The sequence below is a fragment of the Festucalex cinctus genome, chromosome 3 (genome assembly GCF_051991245.1).
Source record: "Festucalex cinctus isolate MCC-2025b chromosome 3, RoL_Fcin_1.0, whole genome shotgun sequence".
NCBI lineage: Eukaryota > Metazoa > Chordata > Actinopteri > Syngnathiformes > Syngnathidae > Festucalex > Festucalex cinctus.
The window spans coordinates 16195580-16209861 of record NC_135413.1 but is presented as its reverse complement, the minus strand read 5'-3'; the positions used below and the strand labels follow the sequence as shown (position 1 = coordinate 16209861).

Genomic DNA, 14282 nt, shown 5'->3' with positions numbered 1-14282 from the left:
TTGAATTCAATGCAATTCAATTAAAAAAATTCCAGTCTAGTACTTTTTTGTTTTGTTTTGTTTTTCAAGTGGTAAGTCCAGTTCAGTTGTACAGTATTTGATATTTAATGAATTAAATTGTTATGAGTTGTACTTTTTGAATTCAACTACTGAAATGCGGTACATTTTCCCATGAATTTCTCGAGATGCTGTTTAAACATTGACACTTTTATTACAGTGCCGCCTGTATGACTTAAGAGCAGACAGAGAAGTAGCTATCTATTCCAAAGAGAGCATCATATTCGGCGTGTCCAGTGTTGATTTCTCTCTTAGTGGTAAGATTTCTAATTATATTTTAGTCATAAAAAGCAAATACCTCTTGATGATAAAACTGTTTTTTGTGCTTTACCCTAGGCCGACTTCTTTTTGGTGGCTACAACGACTACACCATTAACGTCTGGGATGTTCTCAAAGGAACACGGGTGTCGATTCTGTTTGGACACGAGAACCGTGTCAGTACGTTGCGAGTGTCCCCAGATGGGACGGCCTTCTGCACGGGCTCCTGGGACCACACTCTTCGGGTAAGACAAGGATTCCCGTCATGTACATTTGTGTTGTCGTTTCTGCAAATGTCTTTTATGACCGGCGCCGTTCTTGGTTTCAGATCTGGGCTTGAGGACTAAGACGGGGATGAAATAAAATCAGACCGAACAGATGCCCCGCGGACACAAAGACCTTTCTGTTTGCTAACGTACAATCACAGAAATGGACACTCGCTTTGTGGTTGTACATATCAAAAGCATTGTTTGTACTTTAGTCTCACAGCCAGGTTAGATTAACATATCACGTCAAACAATTAAGCCAAATGACATGTTCCTATTATACTATGATTGGATAAAAACTGCACAGAAGAACCTAAGATGACAATTAAAGATGTGAAATGTATTTGGGGGAAAACACACTTGTAGTGAATAGCATTTTAGGATAGAAGTGACACAATAAAGTGACGTGTTGTATGTGCCACATAAAAGGGCATTGTTGATTTATTAATTGTTTTGCACAAAAAATAAAGATTTTACTAGTAGGCCTAATGCTGGCTGAATATAGAATACCGTATCATAGAAGTGCAAGAAAGCAAACTGATGTCCATAACCTGTTCCCACTAAAAGCATCTTTCATGTAATGAAAGAAGCTAAACTGCCAATATTGTTGAAAAAAGCACATTGAAATGAGAAGTTATGACTTACAGTTTTTCTTCATCACCATTAATTTTGTTTGTCATGTTTCCATACATGTAAAGAAGCTCGATGTGCATATCCAGTCACGTATGTGTGTGGTCCACACTAGATATCGAAATGCTAATAAATAAATGGAATGTACTCATTTCCATTCAGTTGTCCAATGGCTGTAATTTCACATTAACTGTAATTATTTTATTGTAGTTTAGTGTACAGTTATAGAATTGACTGTTTATCAGATATTATCAACATAATAAACTGCGTTTGAATATCAAATCAAAGGCGTATAAATTTGTTCCTGCCAATAAAGTTTTTACCGAAAAAGCGGAAGTGACATAATGGAATCACAACAATGGCCGCCTGCAGTCTAAGCATTTTTCTTCCTATGCTTTTTTAAAGCGTTTAAAGATTATTGACTGACGTCTGTCACAAAGTGGCGGAGATGAATAGACGACTCAGTCAGCGTATCGTTTAGGAAGCAAAACAGCTCCCGAGCGGGACAAAATGAGCGACGTAGTAGAGAAAACCCTGACAGCTCTGCCGAGCCTGCTGTCGTTCGACTCTCAACCAGGAGCTGCGAAACTGTCTTCCACCTCCAAACTGGGAAGCCTCATCAGAGGAATAACAGAACTAACTTCCAAGCATGTGAGTTTGGTTTTGCACCAAGCTTTAATACAATACAACTTCAAATATAAGACGTTAACATGCGCATCCTACTGTGCTGTCATATATCTGTAATGTATACTCAAAAATCTATAGATATGTTCAGTGGGTCAGTTGAGTAAAATTTTATTTAATTAATGGATTCTCAAACTTTGAGTCTAGCCAGTCCTGCCACTTTGTCATATTTGTATCCTGTTCAGGATGAAGAGAAACTGATTCAACAAGAACTGACTGCAATTAAAGATCAAGCGTCATCCCCTAACACATCCATGGTTTGCTTTCATTTAACATATTCTTTGCCCTTGTACATTCGCATGTGGAGTGTAATGTTGAATTTTGGTGTCATGTGTCATTCATCAGAGGCAGATGAAGGAGCTCATGGTGCGTGCCATCTACTGTGAAATGTTGGGCTATGAGGCTTCCTTCTGCTACATTCATGCCATTAAGTTGGCTCAACAAGGCACCGCATTGGAGAAGCGCGTCGGTATGTGTTTTTCATTATTTTAAAATTTGGACTTTCCCCACACCTTCTGATGCTCTAGAAATTTCTGTTTGAATTCAGGGTTGAGCTTTCATTGTATCTTGCTTTCCTCAAAAATATTTTGTCGGTCATTTCCAGGTTACCTTGCTGTGGCCTTGTTTTTGAATGAAAGTCATGAGCTCCTCGTCCTCCTTGTAAATACTGTCTTAAAGGTAGGTTGTTGTTTTTAAATAAAAGATTGGCTATTTTAATATGGAATTAATCATGTCCATGCCGTTTTTGCATTTAGGATCTCCAAAGCACAAACCTCATTGAAGTGTGCATGGCTCTAACTATTGTCAGCCAATTGTTCCCCAAAGATATGATACCTGCAATTCTCCCTCTAGTGGAAGAGAAGCTCACTCACCCCAAGTAAGAAACTTTTTTTTTTTTTTTTTTTTGGTTTACATGATGGATCTTTTATGCATCTACTGGCCGTCACCCAACATGACTTCACCACTATGACTTTTTCACAGAGAAATCATTCGACGAAAATCAGTCCTGGCGCTGTACAAATTTTACCTAATTGCACCCAATCAAGTTCAACACATCCATAACAAGTTTCGCAAAGCTTTGTGTGACAAGGATCCGGGTGTTATGACAGCCTCACTGCACATCTACTTACAGATGATCAAGGTACTTTTTTTTTTTTTTTTTTTTTCTGTATGTCATCATTGCATGACGCAAAAAAAGTTAGTTTTTTAGATTGATTTACTTGAGCATCTGTTACACTCTTGTTTGTTTTTTCTACCTTTAGGAGAATCCAGATGGTTACAAGGACTTGACAGGCAGTTTTGTCACCATATTGAAGCAAGTGGTGGCTGGAAAACTGCCAATGGACTACAATTATCATAGTGTTCCTGCACCTTGGCTTCAAATCCAGCTCCTCAGGATTCTGTCCTTACTTGGGAAAAGTGACCAGAGGTAATTAATCGTCTGAATGAATTTGGCCATCCAACGCTCTACTTTGATTGTTTGGATTATATTTTTGTGCTACACAGTACAAGTGGGATTATGTACGAAGTCCTTGATGAGTCTTTACGAAGAGCAGAGATGAACCACAACATCACTTATGGTATAACACATTTAAAATAACAAACATGGTATCTAAATGCTGTTTCATCTACTTTTATTTTCACCTTTATCTCCTCATTTATCTTTCTCCAGCGATATTGTACGAGTGTGTGAAATGTATTTACACAATTCATCCAAAAAGTGAACTCCTGGAAAAAGCTGCAAAATGTATTGGCAATTTTATTCTGTCACCAAAGATTAACTTGAAATATATAGGTAAGAACAAAAAAAACAACAACCTGCTGTGTAGTTTTCTAAAGTCTGTTAAAAAAAAAAAAAAAAAGTAAATGTTTTGGTGGTGCTACAGGCTTGAAAGCACTCACCTACGTGGTCCAGCAGGATCCTAAACTGGCCCTGCAGCATCAGATAACCATCATAGAATGCCTCGATCATCCTGACCTCATCATCAAGCGTGAGGTGAGACAGATGCTGGTTCAAGTTGTGTTCTTCTCGGTTATGCACTGTCTTGATATCACTGAATCATCTCTTGCCCGCACATAGACACTGGAGTTGCTCTTTCGGATCACAAACGCCAAGAATGTCGCTGTCATTGTGGAGAAAATGTTGGAGTTTCTGCGCACCAGTAAGGATGACTACACCACCATTGACCTGGTGGGGAAGGTGGCAGAAGTGGCTGAAAAATATCCTTTGAAAGCAAGAAATATTATTGTTCGCAATTACCTGCAATCTGCATCTGAAATTGGTTCTATTTTAATAGTATTACATTAACCGTCAATTTAAAAATGTGTTTATTTTGAAGACAAATAGAGGCGAGTATAGTTGCACAAGTCTTTTTTCACTAATATCACTATATCAATTAAAAAAAAAAAGAATTTACAGAATTTTAATGTATTTTTTATTTTTTTATGTCTGTTTCGATCAGGATGGGCAACATAAATGCTGGCTGGAGCAGCAATATTTCATTAGTCCTATATTAGTCATTAGTCACATATTTCCTAACCAGATGTATGATACAAATTCTATTTTAAATATGAACAAAATATCTGTATACTTGTAAAAATAATTGCTCTTGATATATTTCAATTTTGATAATACATACATTTTTCAATACATATATAAATGGTCCACTATTCAACAACAAAAGGTTAAAAGCAACAATATAACCACATACTGTATGTATCTAGTGCAAGGGGCTCTTTTACATCAGTAAATAAATAAATAAATAGATAAATACATACATTTGAGGACGGCATAAAACTGCTGAACAAGAAAACAAAATTAAATGCAAAAACAAATTTTGCAAAAAAGTTTTTTTTTCTTCTAAAAAATCAACTCACACAAATTAATATTATAAAATTACTACATTTGTCCTACATGTCATTCCAAATTCGCAAAATTTTTATTAGGCTTACACATGTAACACAGGGCAGGCAGTAAAGACCCAAAGTAAGTGCCATTAAGACATGTCTGCCATCTAGTGGTAGTGATAGGTAATACTACAACTTAAAACGACAGTTACGACCGTATGGTTCAGCACCTGCGGATGTGAATTTTTGCAGATTTTTCTTCTTTTTATATAAAAATATTTTTCATATACTGAGCATACTGTATATTGAATATTTATTGGCTTAAAAAACAAACAAAAAAAACTTTTTTGGAAGGAGGGTTTTTTTTTTCAACTTGATTTGAATTTTTTTGTTTTTGTTTTTGTTTTTTTGTTTTTTTTATTAATCAAGGGGCTACTCACAGTGTGGTGCAGCTAGTTGCCCATCCCTAGTGTTAAATCAAGGTTACTGGATTTGTTTTCTGAATTTGTTGTCTGTTCTTGTTTTCAAAAAAAAATTAAGAAGAAGAAGAAAAACATAACGACTGGAGCTATTTTGCTTTGAGGCCAACAATCTTTAGACAGACAAGCATAAATGCTCATTTGAAATTATACCTGGAATTGATGCAATTGCTTTTCCTATGACGCATTCTACATATGCACCAGACAACAAGTGGCTCGTTGACACCATGAACACGGTCTTCGCACTGGGTGGAGACTTGATGCAGCCCGACATCCCCAACAACTTCCTCAAACTCATCTCAGAAGGCAAGACAACTTTTTTGTGGTATAGTAGTACTATTTCTTTTCCAAGTTTTTATTTCACCGTCTCAAGTGTCTCTTCCTTGAAATGGTGCAGGATTTGAGGGCGGGGAACAAGACAGGATGTTGAGACTTTTTGCAGTGGATTCCTATGTGTCTCTGCTACAGGGAGAGCCTGAGAAGCTGCCTCAGCGCTTCCTCCAGGTCATCAGCTGGGTGAGTACAACTTTGATGCTGGCCAGCTGTGGGAATGTTGCACGTTTTTACAGTTCTAATTACCTGTGTTTGTCTTCCAGGTCCTTGGTGAGTATTCTCATTTGAGAGAAGATTTGCAGCCCGCCACCGTTGTGAGTCTTCTGGCCAAGCTTTTGGACTTGAAGCAGGCCAGCAGTGAAACGAAGACCTGGGTCCTCCAGGCAATGACGAAGCTCTGTGAGGGCGAGGCAGGTATGTCTGCGCTTCGGGAGATTTCCGAAACATATAGCAGCTCCATGGACACAGTGCTAAGACAACGGGCCCAGGAACTGCAGAACCTCCACTTGAATCCTGATTTGTGGGCCCGGGTGCTACCTCGAGATGCATTCGTGGAGCCTCTGGAGGTAACGTACAGTAACTTTGGAAATGGTGATCATATAGCAGCAATCAGTTTGTTACATTTTCTGGCTTACCAGGTCGATTCCTCCTTGTCATTTTTGGATGAATACGTGTCCGAAGCGCTGGCATCTGGCGCTGCTCCTTATAAGTCTCCACATCAACGTCAGGAAGAGCTCGCTCAGGCAAAAGGTTCAGTAAAACGTCAAAAATCATAGATTGTGTGACAGCGTTTGAATCGCTTTGTTTTTATTCCTTCCACAGCTTTAAACACGGAGCCCTACGGCCTGTCGCTAGCTATCAGCATACCCTTGGGCAGTTTCGACGGCAGACAGTCTCCCACCTTGCCATCAGTGAGCTCTGGACTGTCGGGTGACGGCACAGACCCCTCACACAAAGCAGGGTTTGGAAACTCATCTCCTTGTTTCAAATGTTCCCACTTGAACTCGCGCCAGGGATTTAAAATTTCTATTTCAATTCATCTTTATGTGACTCAAATACACAGCAAAAACCCCCCCAAAAAAACTCAAGTCAGTTTTCATATGGAGCCGTTTTAAGACAACAAATGCGACGACGGCTGTAGTAACAATAGTATATATATTAAAGGGAAAGTCAACTCCCAAAAAATGTATTAACAAAAATATGTTCTATGCAGCCCCACTAATCTAATATGAGTTAAGGAGTAAAATCCAGCAGTTTTTTTTTTTAATCAGTATTAGATGGCAGCCTGTTTGTCGCTTGCTGTCGAGTGAAAATGACATCACAGTTGCTCAGGTCACAACCAATCACAGCTCAGCTTCATAAAACAGGTGAGCTGTGATTGGTCGTTGCCTGAGTCCTGAGCAACTGTGATGTCATCTTCAGTCGACAGCAAGTGGCAAAATGGCCGCCCCCTGAGATGGATAAAACGGCTGGATTTTGCTGTATAATGCATATTCCACAAATGTAATATAAATCGGAATGTTATGTTTAGAGTAGTGATGTCATATGAAACATATTATTATTATCAAGAAATGTTTAACTCATTTGCTCCCAAAACGTATCAATATGTTCTATTTTAAATGTTTTCCCATAGACGTATTTATACTTTTTCTTTTCTTTTTTATGCTAGAGCATACAGTAGGCTTTGATGCAGCCTCATCTGCAAAGAACGGTTGAAAAAATGGCAGTTATTACACAAACGGCTAGCAGGTGGCAGCAGATCAAAGGAGATAAACAAGAGCCATGTTGAAAAAAAACTCAATTACTCTCAATTCTACTTAGATTTGTCAATAATGATGAAACTAATAATGCTAATTGCAGCAAAATGGAAACAGCTAGAAATATATTTTTTTTCCTGATGAAAGAAGAGACTCTAATCTTACTTTTCGTAGGTTCCATGTTTTTATAGCAAAATAACACAATATTCTGTGGGCTTTGCGAAATCAGTCAAAATCCAGTAAAACAGCCGGGAGCGAAGGGGGTTGTTTCAGGGAAAATGTCTGGGAGTGAATGAGTTAAGGTTGACTTCCCCTTGAACAATGTGATGTCTACTCTCTATTTCAGTCCCACAAATCTAAAGCTGGATAAAGTGAAGCGAGTGTGGGGGAGGGAGGGCTACCTGGCCCAGAGGGAGTCTGCAGAAGAAGCTGCCAAGGTGGAAGTGCCCAGTCCGCTCCATTCAACCGGCCAGATTGGCGAAATCTGCATCTCGCAGAATCCGACCCCAACGCCAGCCGCCGATCAAGAAAAACAGCAGCTGGCGTCGTCACTGTTTGTGGGCCTCGGCTCCCAATCGTCTTCGTCCTTGGTGAGCTGAGAAATGCGGAACCTTTATTTCATTTGTCTCTCTTAGAAATAATACAAAAGTGAAACGCTCCTCTAAATATGTAAAATACAGTGTTTCCTCATTTATCGCGGGTTCATCTTCGCTGCCTCTCTGTTTTGCAGATTTTTTACAGCATGCTATTTTATTTTCATTTTTTTAACTGTGTGCTTTTTGGTTTATTGTTTTGGTCTTTGTGCGGCCGTATCTCTCGAATCCTACGTCCGATCGGGGACATCCGGGCATCAGCGGATTCATCTCAACGAGACCTTTTCAACTGTGTCTGTCCCGTCGCAACACGACATTGCATTCCGGAGATAGAAAATATATATTGCACTGTCCATCCATCCATCCATCCATCCATTTTCTTGACCGCTTATTCCTCACAAGGGTCGCGGGGGGGGGGGGGGGGGGGGGGGGGGTGCTGGCTCCTATCTCAGCTGGCTCTGGGCAATAGGCGGGGGACACCCTGGACTGGTTGCCAGCCAATCGCAGGGCACACAGAGACAAACAACCATCCGCACTCATAAGCACACCTAGGGACAATTCAGAGCGCCCAATTAACCTGCCACACATGTCTTTGGAATGTGGGAGCAGACCGGAGTACCCGGAGAAGACCCACGCGGGCACGGGGAGAACATGCAAACTCCACCCAGGAAGGCCGCAGCCTGGACTCGAACCGGAGTCCTCAGAACTGGGAGGCGGACGTGCTGAGGATGTTTAAACAAGAGAAAAAACGAGAAAATGTAAATGCCTCGATGAGAAAAATGTATAAACTGTGTTGAGCCTTAAAACATTTATAATAAATGTGAAACATAGAGCTAACTACTTCGCGGATTTCATTTTTTGCAGGTATTTTATTTGGAACCGAACTCAAGCGGGAAACGACGAAACACTGTACTGTAATAAGTAAATAAAAAAACAAACAAACATACTTTTAATGGGAAAAAATGAATGTAAATGAAAAAATAACATATATTTATAATAAAGTAAAAATCATACCAAAACGAAAAAAAAACATAATAAATGAAAAAATATATATAATTAACAGGATTTTTTATTTTTTTTAATTAACACAGATTTCCATTTTCGCAGGTAGTTTTTAGAATGTAACACCCGCGATAAACGAGGGAACACTGTATACATGTACATTGGACACCTACAGCAATATTTTTTATAGATATTTTTTATTTCAGTTATTTATATTTCATTCAGCCCTACTCTTTATTGACGACGCTTTGTCTTTAAACAGATGGGGAACGCTGACCTAAAACCCAAGAGGTTGAGGAGAAAGGCTAAAGGTCAAGTCTCGTCGTCAGACATCACCAAGCAGACATCCAATTCCGTCACCCCTACTCCCAACAGCGTCGATAACCTGCTGTGGACTCCACTGGACCCCAACAAGGACCCTGAGCAGACATTCCCCTCATCTAGGCAGACGCCTGAAAGTTTTCAGGTCTCCCCTGCTGCTAACAGTACCTGCGAGGCAGAGGACGAGCTGACTGAGTGCGACGTGCGGGGACCTGAGCCCGATCTCATCGGGGACAACGATTTCATCGCTGCTGGATCTGTTGAGACTGAAGAACCAGCAGCAATGACGGACTTTTGTCTCACCTCTTACCTCCCCGCTGACTGCATCCAAGCCACCCACTCCGAAATCACTCCTTTGTGTTCCTGCCACAGCGTGGATCTCTCCGCCTGCCATGTGCACAAAGACGACAGTTTGCTGCTGCTTGTTTTCGTTTCCAACTCCTCCAACTCTGATGTGAAGCAGTTACTTGTGCAGTTGGACTCAGAAGATGTTGAGGTAAAGTAGAAATTTGCTCAATTTAAGTCTTGGATTGGAGCTTGAATATTTTTTTCTGAAGAGACCATTTCATTGCGGTAAAGTTTTACCATTTTCTCTACGAGTGTGACGATGTATCGATATCGCGATAAATCGTGATACTTTGTCTCCCGATCGATTATCAATATGCCTACGCCAAGTATCGATATTTGTAGTTAATATGCAGCCACTATAACGGCTCCATTGTTCATTACTTATTGAGTAATTACTTGGCGGGCCACTAGGGGGAGCACCTCATAAAAGTGGCGGGGAAATGGTCGGAAGTCTTCAGGCGAAGAAGACTCATGAGCTTACTTTTACTTGTATAAGACACTTATCTATGAAAAATGTGTATTATATCTTCGATTTTAAAGTTTTCAAACAGATTTTATGTTTCGACTTTTTGAAGCACGCAATTTCTGAGGAATACTAATAGTGATTTAATTGGATTTAATATTTAAGTAATTTTATTTATTTATTTATTTACTTTTACAATGTTGAACAAAAAATTGTGTCACAGTTTATAAAATGAACTAAATGACTATGTGACTGACTGACAACATTTATGTGACAATTAGTGTTATTCCGATACCGTTTTTGCCTCCCGATACCGATTCCGATACCAAGCTTTGCAGTATCGGCCGATGCTGATACCATACAGATACCTAAGGGTTTTTTTCTCAACATGAAAAAGCTGCCCTGCCATTGGTTTAGAGCATTCAAGGGCCAAAAGGATATCTCAGCATGTAGTGAACATGTCACATATCAGTGAATGTCGTGCACGAGCAAGACACGAGATGCTGCATCCAAAGTCCTACATTAGCGTTGGAATTAATGGTATCAGCATTTTACTTGTTAGTCGTGACCAATACCGATACCACTGTTTTAATGCAGTATTGTGGCCTCTGCCGATACCAGTATTGGTATCGGAACACTAGACATTTGTATTTGTTTAAAAAAATAAATAAAAAACATACTAAAGTACTCACTGTGAAGAAGACACCAGTTTTAATATTGGTTTTCAGTGATGGTCGAAAAAAGAAACTATTTTCTCATTGAACAAACATCAGTTCATGTCTTAAATAGTTTTATCATGGCTTATCGTGGAGTTATTACCTGACCAATATATCGATAATCGCGGTATCGTGATATTGTGAGATAATCGTTATCGTGAGCCTTGTATCGCATATCGTATCGTATCATGAGGTACTCAAAGGTTCCCGCCCCTAATTTTCCTCACCAGGTGTTCTGTATCTCTGAAAGTCAAGTAGAAGAGTTGAAGTGCCACCACGTGGAAGTGTTTCGGTACTCCCTGAGTGCCAAGAACCCTTGGATTCATTTTCAAGTATCCGGCCTTGTTTCTTACAACGCACCTGATGGAACTCCTCATACAACCCGCTTCTCATACAAACTGCCGCTTCCCTCCTTCATCAGGTAAAAACCTTTGCCGCCATGTGCGTATTAATGTGATTATTTGCTTGTTTTTGTCAGACTCATCCGTTTTGTGCTCAGGCCTTTGGCGCTGTCCACAGAAGAGTACGGCACATTGTGGCTGGCCTTCTCGAATGATACCAAACAGAAGCTGAAGCTCATTACAGACGTCCAGGATCCTTTGAGAGCGACGTTGGATGTGCTGGCGAGGAAACTTCACCTTCATGTGGTGGCCATCATAGGTAAGGACACATCACTGTTATGTCTAACGGTGTCATAATTCCAAGTGAAGCGATTACGTACTTTACATTGTCTTGCAGACTGAATCTGGTTTGACCAGATTCAGTTTTTATAGGTTACTTGTATAAAAACTGCTTGTATTTTACTGTTACTGGTAAGTGTTAATTTGCCCTATATTGTAAAATTGGCATTTTTTTCCTTTGTTGGTTGGCTGTAAGAATGGCAGTTTTGCTGTTGATACCCACAAATTACCAATTATGGTTCAGAACATAAACAAGGGCTAGTTGCGAACAAGATGTCAATTTGATACAGTTTATAATAATTGTCCCAATCCGATCATGTGATTAGAAATCAGGTCCAATCATGTGATTTTCAGATGATTGTATCAGCTGGAAAAGATTGGATTTTTTTTTTTTACATTTCCTGAATTTCTAAAGGCAATAATAAAATGTTTTATTTATTTACTGGTTTTATTTAACATAAATTGGGGGATTCCTCTAGAATAGATGAATGCATTTGATTTATCTAATGGTAAACAACACATTATTTATAGGCAGGTAAAATGTTTACTCGGCTCCATCTTTAGTGTGTGATTTCTCTCATCTATAAACCTATCGATTTATTAGCTTGTTAAATGTCACAAAATAATTTACATTTGTTAAACTTCTACTTGAAGTGAACGTGTGACAATTGGTAGTAAGCAGGTAAGACAGACTAGTTAAGAAAAATGTTTCGGCTCGTTTGTGTCTTCTTGTTTCTTCAAATAGTTTACTTTATGCTGCAGCATACCAAAAAAAAAAAAAAAAAAAATTGAATCAGGAAGTGTAGAAAAACAATCTTTTTGCTCCAATCACCACTCAGGTGAAATCACGTAATTGGCCCCAATTTATATCCTTCTAATATCCTCTCACTGGTGTATAAGCAGTAAATTATGATTTTCTAGATAAACAAAATAAGTTTTGTTAAAATAAATAAAATAATTTTAATACCTGTAATTACAAATTATATCGTTGATACAATATTATATAGGGGTGTTAAAAAAAATTGCGATATTACAGCACCCAATTCTTGAATCGATTCAATAGGTGGCCGAATCGATTTTTAAATATCCATTTTTGATGGAAAAATATTCAACAAAATGTCTTACTTATGGTTCACACCTTAAGCATAGAAAAATGCTATATTAATGGAACATTAAGCCTTAAAATTTTATTTCAATGCTGTTCAAACATGAATCTGTCTGTTAAATACAGTGGGTCACAGTTACAAGGCTGAAGTTTCAGATAAATAATACATTTTCATACAAATCTTACAGTGTGCAAGTTTACTGATTAGTATTTTCAAAATTTGAGTAAAAAAAAAAAAAAGACTTATAAATTCGTATCAGGATTAATCGGTATTGAATCGAATCGTGACCTATGAATCGTGATAAGAATCGAATCGTCAGGTACTAGGCAATTCACACCAATATATATTTAATAATAATTTTAATTTATCAAAATAATTTTGCTTCCAGTAAGCATTTTTATTTTTTTGCTTCCTACAGGAATGGAAGGAATTGTAGCCTGCCAGGTCCTGCCGGATCAGCCATGTTTGATGCACTGCCGGGTGCATGGCGGCACGCTGGCCGCGTGGTTGCGCTCTCCGGTGCCAGACCTTCCCGACTGCCTGCTCTATCACTGTCAGAGAGCATTGCAGGAACTTTGATCCACTGAGCTGCATCAGCTCTGCACCAGAGGAAAACAACATAGAGCAAAATGTCTGGTCTCTCTCCATTACAATCATTATCACAGCCGCCACAAGCTCACTGGACATAACATTAGGTACTCTTTCATAATATGAAATGAGAATCTTTCAATGTTCATAGTTATCGAGTTACACAATGGCAAAACTTGACATTATAGTGAAGTGTTTTTTGTTTTAGTTTTTTTTCACAAGTCTTCTTTACAGTTTATTATCAGTTTTAAAATTAAAAATGGAAAACAATTGAACTATCAGAATAACAAAAGTGTCTTAAAATGATGAATTCATTAGCACTGAATACTTGAAAAGGAAAAAAAAACAAAACGCTTGTGCTGGAGTATCATTTGGTAATTAACTGTGTGGGTCTTGAAATGTGTTGCAGTATTTGAAGGAAGATGCAACATTTTATTCAATTTATTGAAATGAGGACATCACTACTGAAGTTGTAAAGCCGTGACAAACTGATCCAAATGACGCTGACATGTTTTGTCTTAAATGTAATGATGAAGACTTTCTATTATGTTTATTTTTTGTTCATATCATGTGTTGTTTTAATCTATGCACTCATCTTTCTGGTCGTCATTTTGGTGAGAGGTGGATGATAGCAATTCTTATATTTTTGTATTCAAGTATTGAAGAAATATATTTATTTATTTTTGTTTTTTTGTTTTTTGTATTCTTACCCAAAGTATTTTAAATGAGTTTTATTTTAATGAAAAGAAACGTTAGTTTGCTGTTATTTGCGCCGTGCCAGATTCAGTCACCCTTTCTTATTTAGCACAAACAGGGAAATTATTATTTTTTTGTTTTTGTTTTTTTGCAGTTGCTTGTGAAGCATAATTGTGTGTCTGAAGCAAAACTTAAACCCAAAGCCTTACATTCTAAAGCGGTAGTGGTGTGTTTGGTTTGTGCCTGTGGTACATAAGGAAGTCAGATTCCAGAGTGCCTGATGCAAATACACTAACTTCAATAAATTCATCAAGTCTAACCAGTCATCATCATCATGTTGTGCTGTGCATTAAGGAATCTGTGTGTACAGGCAATGTTTCATATCAAACCTTTTGTTTTCAGTAAACACTAATGCAGACGGGAAGGAGAAAAATGTGATGTGTATGTAATACAATACA

The 14282-nt window shown here is 38.5% G+C and overlaps 2 protein-coding genes across 2 annotated transcripts in view; both read left to right on the top strand.

Moving 5' to 3' along the window:
• Window positions 1-1477, top strand: part of gnb5a (guanine nucleotide binding protein (G protein), beta 5a) — a 9601-nt gene extending 8124 nt beyond the window's left edge. The window contains exons 9-11 of the mRNA XM_077516108.1: window positions 218-314; window positions 394-560; window positions 644-1477. Coding sequence (XP_077372234.1) covers window positions 218-314; window positions 394-560; window positions 644-655 — 276 coding nt within the window. The 3' untranslated portion in view covers window positions 656-1477. The remainder of the gene's footprint in view (window positions 1-217; window positions 315-393; window positions 561-643) is intronic.
• An 86-nt stretch (window positions 1478-1563) lies between these two features.
• Window positions 1564-14148, top strand: ap4e1 (adaptor related protein complex 4 subunit epsilon 1). The gene is made up of 21 exons (XM_077516103.1): window positions 1564-1862; window positions 2081-2152; window positions 2241-2364; window positions 2500-2573; window positions 2651-2772; window positions 2877-3036; window positions 3158-3324; window positions 3402-3475; window positions 3568-3690; window positions 3782-3891; window positions 3976-4119; window positions 5419-5527; window positions 5619-5737; window positions 5818-6120; window positions 6193-6304; window positions 6377-6515; window positions 7658-7901; window positions 9169-9723; window positions 10985-11175; window positions 11254-11414; window positions 12959-14148. The coding sequence occupies exons 1-21, from the start codon at window positions 1722-1724 to the stop codon at window positions 13117-13119; spliced, it is 3405 nt and encodes a 1134-aa protein (XP_077372229.1). The 5' UTR covers window positions 1564-1721; the 3' UTR covers window positions 13120-14148.
• The last annotated feature ends 134 nt before the right edge of the window (window positions 14149-14282 follow it).